This window comes from Eutrigla gurnardus, assembly GCF_963514095.1.
Source record: "Eutrigla gurnardus genome assembly, chromosome: 3".
Lineage (NCBI taxonomy): Eukaryota > Metazoa > Chordata > Actinopteri > Perciformes > Triglidae > Eutrigla > Eutrigla gurnardus.
Window position 1 is genome coordinate 17,969,975 of NC_139917.1, and position 7,480 is coordinate 17,977,454.

General features: G+C 41.7%; 1 protein-coding gene across 1 annotated transcript in view; it reads right to left on the reverse strand.

Moving 5' to 3' along the window:
- Positions 1-6,424: 6,424 nt before the first annotated feature.
- slc26a11 (solute carrier family 26 member 11) overlaps positions 6,425-7,480 on the reverse strand; it is a 6,728-nt gene continuing 5,672 nt past the window's right edge. The window contains exons 13-15 of the mRNA XM_084005188.1: positions 7,462-7,480; positions 7,191-7,324; positions 6,425-7,033 (exon numbers count right to left, since the gene is read on the reverse strand). The exon at positions 7,462-7,480 is cut by the window's right edge and continues 81 nt beyond it. Of these exons, the coding sequence (XP_083861314.1) occupies positions 6,926-7,033; positions 7,191-7,324; positions 7,462-7,480 (261 nt within the window). The 3' untranslated portion in view covers positions 6,425-6,925. The remainder of the gene's footprint in view (positions 7,034-7,190; positions 7,325-7,461) is intronic.

Below are 7,480 nucleotides of genomic sequence, written 5' to 3' on the forward strand. Positions count from 1 at the left end.
CCTTTGCAGTACCAGTATTAAGCAATGGGGACAGAAAGTTGCTTTGGAAGATCTCCTTCTTAATACTGCAGCTATGGAGCCACCAGAAAGAAGCATATCAGGGATAGCTCATCCCTCCTCGAATGCAGTCTCCAGCCTTCGTCAGAAACGGGAAACTGGACCAAATACAATCTCCACACACGACCAAATGATTTCCACAAACACCTATATCAACCTGACTAGGATGGTAGCTTATCACAGCTCAAATTCTACCAATTGTTACGTATGTGGATTCATCCCACATAGCACAAATGAAGGCCTCCCCCTGATGGCTCGGCCCATTTCTGACTGCGACACGTGACATTTTCTTCACCTAAATACACACACATCTTACACCCATGAACTGTGCCCAGTTACACCTGAACTGAGACCCTTTACCTTGCAAAACATCCACAAGCAAGTGTCAGGCATGCACTGATGTCCCTGCTGCCATCCCTCTTAGAGTAGTTTCACGACCATTAAAGTGGTGTATTAAAGGTACCGGAGTTGGTCATGACATGGGACATTCGAACTGTGACTCGCTGTTTTATCCAATACCAAGAAGTTCTCCCAGAATATGGACTTCGGACTACAGCCCTTCACCTACAGCTTGTCCGACACTTGACATTAACTTTTCTAGGTTAGCCACAGCGGCTTCTTTTTGTTCCGTCCCAGCTGGAAAAGGGATGTACCGGAAGTGGACATGACAAGAATTTCAAATTGTCACTTCATGCTTTCCTCCATGACCAACAAGGACTTTAATAATTTGGACTTCAACCTCATCCACGCCTCCTGCCCACAGCTTTAGACTATCTTTTAGCATCCCAGGGTGGTTATGCAGTGATTTGTGTTGAATGTTGTACTTATGTGCCAGATTATAATGCTAGCCTTTCTGATGTCATTGCACACGTTAAACACATTGCTGATGAAGTGCACACCAGCAATATTAGTAGCCCTTTTGAATGGTTGGAAACACTCATTGGTCTTTGGGGAACAAATATAGTTCAGTATGTTTTTGTCGGTTTAATCTGTTTTATATTTTTTGTTGTTATTTTTTGTTGTGTCAGAGCAATGTGTAAAATTATTACAGCTAAGGTGACTACTAGAATGATGATTCAAAGAACTACTCACGACGTACTTAAAGAATTATTTCCAGATGTTTTCGATGAATTGTGTAGAATTGATGTATTGTCATTTTCTTACTTCACTTGATTACATTTTCTTGTGTATTTACTGTTGTCCTATAGGACAAAATGGGGAATTGTAGAAGAAAATGTGTTACCTTACATTTCTTATTTGTTCCCCATATAATGTTCCTTTCTCTCGGGAACATCAAATGTCCTGCTGAGCTGTTTCTATTGAATTTAACCCTTGCAGTCTTGATGAAAAGACTCTTTGATCTTTCCCTCTTCCTGAACTGTTTGTCTTTCATACATTGATCAAGGCCCGATGAGTGACCCCTGTGACATCGTCTAGCTCTCCCGAGAACGGTCACACCTTGTAGACATCAACAGATGTCTCTTCCTCTGCAGAGAGACATGTGTTGATTCAATGCAAATCCACTCATGACACCTTCCCTTTTGTTCTCTCGAATGTTCTGTATAAATCCAACTCGGCCAGGCCATTCAACAGACTGGATCTTCATAGATACACTGTGAATTTCTTTTCTCCACTGTCAGTGATTAAACCTCATTTGAACCAGCCACTGAATTGGACCTGAAGAGTTTTCTTCCACACTGGTGAACGAGTCGCCTCTTTCTTGTGACTCCATGCCGATTGCTCCATCGTGACATGAATCACAGCTAGAGACAAGTGTCCCTGTAAAAATTACGAGGACAGTTTTGTATGTGCTGTTGATCATTTTTAGCTTTTCCAAATGTAAGTTGATAATAAACATGCAATCGACATAAATGCTTTCATACTTTGTGTTTAGGCTTCTATGAGTATAATTACACAGAATACAAATGACAAATTTCAGTGTGATATTATCAGAGGTACAAGTGCGTGATTTCCATCTATTACCTAAAATCTGGTTAGAATGGAAGTTTTCTGAATTAATATCTAAAAATGATTTAATCATGTTATATTTTATGTGTGAAATTATGTGCAAGAAGATCTCACTGAATGTAATGGTGCAGTCATAAAAAATGTTTTATCTTAAATCTGCTCAAGGATACATTTCAGGGTATAACTTTCTCTGTTTATAAAAAGGAGAAAATATGCACCACAAAACAATCTTTTTAAATTAGCATTGTTGGTTTTCCTTTTCAAAAGGGAAAGTACAATCATAATGAAGAGATATCAGAGTGTTTACCTGAAGCGCTTCCTTTAAAAATCTGTAAAATAAGGAGCAACAACAACCCCTCAGGCACCCCCATCATGGACCGCATCCACGACACAAACTTGCTGAAAAAGACAAAAGAGATCTTAAAACCATAAAATGAAACATGCTAACATGGATAAAACTCCATCAGACCTACTTACTTCAGGGAGACTGTGAACGAATGCAGGAGATGGTGAAAAAGTTGAACGTGAAAATTTCCCAGGAAATGAGAGCATGAGAATTTATAGGCCAGTTTGTCTGTTAGGATCATATAAAGCAATCCTTGATGAAACAGATACATGGGTCATTGAAAGCATCAATTCATCCATCCATCCATCCATTTTCTACCGCTTATCCTGTATTCAGGGTCACGGGAGGGCTGGAGCCGATCCCAGCTATCATTGGGCGAAGGCAGGGTTCACCTGGACAGGACGCCAGTCTATCGCAGGGCCGACATGTAGAGACAAACAACCATTCACGCTCACATTCACACCTACGGGCAATTTAGAGTCTTCAATTTACCTATCCCCATCCTGCATGTCTTTGGACTGTGGGAGGAAGCCGGAGAACCCTGAGAGAACCCACGCTTACACGGGGAGAACATGCAAACTCCACACAGAAGGAACCCGGGCCGACCCGGGAATCGAACCGAGGACCCTCTTGCTGTGAGGCGAGAGTGCTACCCACTACACCACCGTGCATCCCAGCATCAATTCATATGAGATGAAAAGACTTATTCATTAAAATAAAAGGACATTTTGATAAAATTCAAACCAGCACACAGTCCTGAGTCAATAAATGTTATAGTGCCACCATGAATCTCAGGTCAGTGTTGAACATAATGGAGATCTGATGGTCTTTGTTTGCACATTCCAACGTGTCCCAGCCATCTCTAACCACCTTGTGTCTACAGCCGTGACTGGATATGAGAGAATATCAAGTGTATTCCTGACAAAACAGTTTTGAACAAATAATATTAAATCAAGGTCCACTTACTTCTTTTTTCCCCAGAGCTTTTACCCGCATCTCACAGCTTTCATTCACGGCTCTCTCGGCTCACCATAAGTAGGTTGTGCCAGACTGCCACGTTTCTGTATTTAACTGTCTGGTTTTGGAAAAGTTTTGATTTTTTTGATCTTTGAAATTTGGAGCATCTCCGTCACACTACAGGGAACTGTCTACTTCCACTTCCTCTTCATGGTGTTAAGGGTTTTTGTATCCTGTATGAATTGTGCCATGGATTACACTTGGTGTGTTACATAGAAGATGAAGATGTAGCGTCACTCACTCTAACAACGGGTCTCGCTCATTCAGCTGAAAAAAGTGTCGCTGGATAAAACACATCGGCTAAGATAGCGTTACATTTTTGCATGGAACATAGCTGTTACCTATCAAGCTAGCTAGCTAGCAAGCTAAGCTAACGGCTGTGTTGGTGACGAACATTGCGTGACACTAGAGATGTAGTTCTCTGAGCAGTTCCACCCAAAACTAAATGATACAAAAACAAAATAAAAAAAACTTTAAGTTTAACTTAAAATAATATTTTAGTAGTATGAAATAATTACGGTTAGCTTCAGGGCTCTCAAGTCTCACGCATTGGGCGTGAGACACAGGCATTTCAACCTGTTCACACGCTCACATGCCACCTCTACTATTTCTCATGCAGACAAATTACCGGGATAATTGAAAAAAAATTTCTCTTCTTTTTCGAAAATAGTTCACCGAAATGTGTTTCTGAAAACATTTTAGATGAGAAATAAGCTATGCAGTTGCTGAATCTGTCTTTATTTTCGATCGACAACAGTCGGTTTAAAAGATTTTCGAGTTTGTGGGAGGCTGCGCCCTGTCTCTCGAAACTTGCCGCACCGCGACGACATTGCACGTCTTCTTACATAGACAATGAATGGGAGCATCCCCCTCCGGAGCATCCCCCTCCGGGTATAAACTCAGAGAGGACGCCGATTAGTTTCCCGGTGGGTCTGGGACTTCCACTACATACAAAGCAGTAATAGTGTTTATTACGGCCATGAATGATGAAACATTATCGGTGTAAATGCAGCGGGTGCCGGTCGGATTTCTCTCTCACCCCTACTGCAGTACGTCCCTGATCCCAAACTGCTCAGCGATCGCTCGCCATCCCCACCCCCACTCCGACTCCGCAGCCTCAGCCAAAATCTCACGCTGAACTCAGTTAATAACTTGAGAGCCCTGCAGCTTTTTTTGTTGTTGCAATGTGTAAGTTACATGATTACTGTTGTTTTTCTTTATGAACACTCCAAACAGAGCCGATAGGAGTCCCGACACGACAGTGAACTGAATACAAGAAACTAGACAATGCACATTTCAATTTTTTCACTGGTCGCTGCTAAGGAACCTGTAGGAGCCATATAGTTATTGCGAAACCTTTTGTTAGTCATTTATGGTAATTTATGATCACGTGGTGCGGGGTTGTAAGGGTTATCAGCTGTTCACCTGCATTGTGTTTGTTGGTATGAATGGAAGGAGAAGTGTTAGGAGGAAGACTACTTTTTGCTGACCACTATCGCACACTTTTGTTATTGAGCCATTGCACTATTTTGACTGTTCTCGCTGTACCGTGTACCGTTGAAGACCTGGAACAATAAATTACAAAACTCATATAAGGATTCAGTTCATGATTGACAGCCAGCGTGTCGATCTTTCCCCCGTTCAGCTTCTCTGTGACTAAATAGGTTTTTTTGTTTGGATCATCACCACTTTAGAACCTTTCCCAAAGATGTATTAGCCTGGTTAATCGTTACCAAAGCTCGACACATAACCAACGCATAACGTGGTCAGGATTATGGATGAAGAGAACACTGAAGGGCTGGACTTTTGAAATGTATGACACAATCCATCCATCGTCTACCGCTTATCCTGTATTTAGGGGCTGGAGCCGTCAGCTGACATTGGTTGAAGGCAGTGTACACCTGGACAGGTAACCAGTCTATCACAGGGCTGACGTGTAGAGACAGACAGGTAACCAGTCTATCACAGGGCTGACGTGTAGAGACAGACAGGTAACCAGTCTATCACAGGGCTGACGTGTAGAGACAGACAGGTAACCAGTCTATCACAGGGCTGACGTGTAGAGACAGACAGGTAACCAGTCTATCACAGGGCTGACGTGTAGAGACAGACAGGTAACCAGTCTATCACAGGGCTGACGTGTAGAGACAGACAGGTAACCAGTCTATCACAGGACTGACATGTAGAGACAGACAGGTAACCAGTCTATCACAGGGCCGACATGTAGAGACAGACAGGTAACCAGTCTATCACAGGGCCGACATGTAGAGACAGACAGGTAACCAGTCTATCACAGGGCCGACATGTAGAGACAGACAGGTAACCAGTCCGTCACAGGGCCGACATGTAGAGACAGACAGGTAACCAGTCTATCACAGGGAGACGTGTAGAGACAGACAACCAGTCACCCTCACATTCACACCTACGGGACATTTAGAGTCATCAATAAACCGATCCCCATCCTGCATGTCTTTGGACTGTGGAAGGAAGCACAATTTGAACTTATATTCTTCTTGGTTTGATAAAACAGTTTACTTTGAGAAAGTATGTATCCCTCTGGAAGTGATCATATGTCACAACATTGAAAAAATAGTGTTTTTTTTTACACATATTGAAAGAAAAATACATGTCAACCTGAAAACGGATCCCTGCAAAGTGATTTAATTACAGATTTAATGCAGATACAACCTTATGTCAAAAGGTTTTGCCTTTCAGCTTGAAAATACTGCAAGCAAGGAGTTGGTCAGGCCATGTATTGGTAGATGCTACCCATTTTGTAGAAGTCTTATCACAGCAGATTTCACAGATTGTTACTCAGTGTTAAAGTGGTATATCAAAACCCACTGTAGATTCATGGTATGTGATGTGGAAATCATCCGAAAATCAGTCTATTTTTAAACTAATCCAGTTTGATTATGGATGAATCACTTGTAATATTTGGCATTAGAGAACTTTATATTCAGTAAAAATCCTCGTATAAATGTGGTGATTTGTGTTAAAAATTATCATCAGTTAAAATAAATCATCAGTCGTTGGAATGATTCAATTAAAACCATTTTTGGACATTTCTTTTCAAACATAAACATAATAAAAATCTATTATCTTACATTTCCTTTTACACAGATAAATACATAATGACAGGTGGTATATGTGTTCGTATCCCTTTGTTCTGTTCATTATTCACACACCCATCTTCCCTATCCTTATTGTGCAAATTCAGATTTAGTATCTGAAAGGTCATCTATCAGCGTTATTAACATTAATTCATGAATAAATATACATCTCCCATTACTTACTCATTCACACAAAAAGCATAATGTCCCTCAAAAACATAAAATGCTATAAAACACAGTATTAGACTTCAGATCCAATGTTGTTGTGGGATGGTTAATGTAGTGTCGTAAACTCGGAGAGGTATTTCAGCACTTTTCAACTTCATAAAACCCCAATAGTTCCAGATCAGGAATGTCACTGATCAGTGTTGTTGCTACGTTGCTTCTGTCCAGCTTCACAGTCTGTGATTGGATGGTTTTTGTGTCACTCCTTGAGGAGGCTCTCTGACTGCATCTGCAGCGCTGCCTCCACACTGTCTGTGTACCTGAAGTCCTGTAGATCAGCTGCGAGGAGAACCTCCAGAACAGAGGGCTACAGGTGGGAGAAAGACAGAGGCATTTGCCTTTTAGTATTCATTTTGCTGTTTTGTTATGAGAACTGAATTCTAGACCCAAACAAAAAAAAGGCATTTTCTTTCGAAGTTCTTCATGAACATCAACTTCATCAACGTGAGGGCTGAAGGTCGTACCTGCAATCTGGAAAAGACCAGTTGCACTTCTCGCAGTTTGAACTGCCTCAGCAGGTCCCTGAGCTCGCTGATCACTGTGTAATCTACAATGCTTACATGATGGCAATCCAGGACCACCGACCGTGGAGGAGACGCTGGGGGAAGCATTAAGAGGAGAGGAAATGAGAGGAAAAACTGAAAGAGTAGAGGTAGTTAAATGAGAGAGAGAGAGATCACCAGACACCACCGTAGGTGTCCCCTAAAAAAGACAGACTACCAGACGAACCCTTACCCTGCAGAGCCTGAGTGTG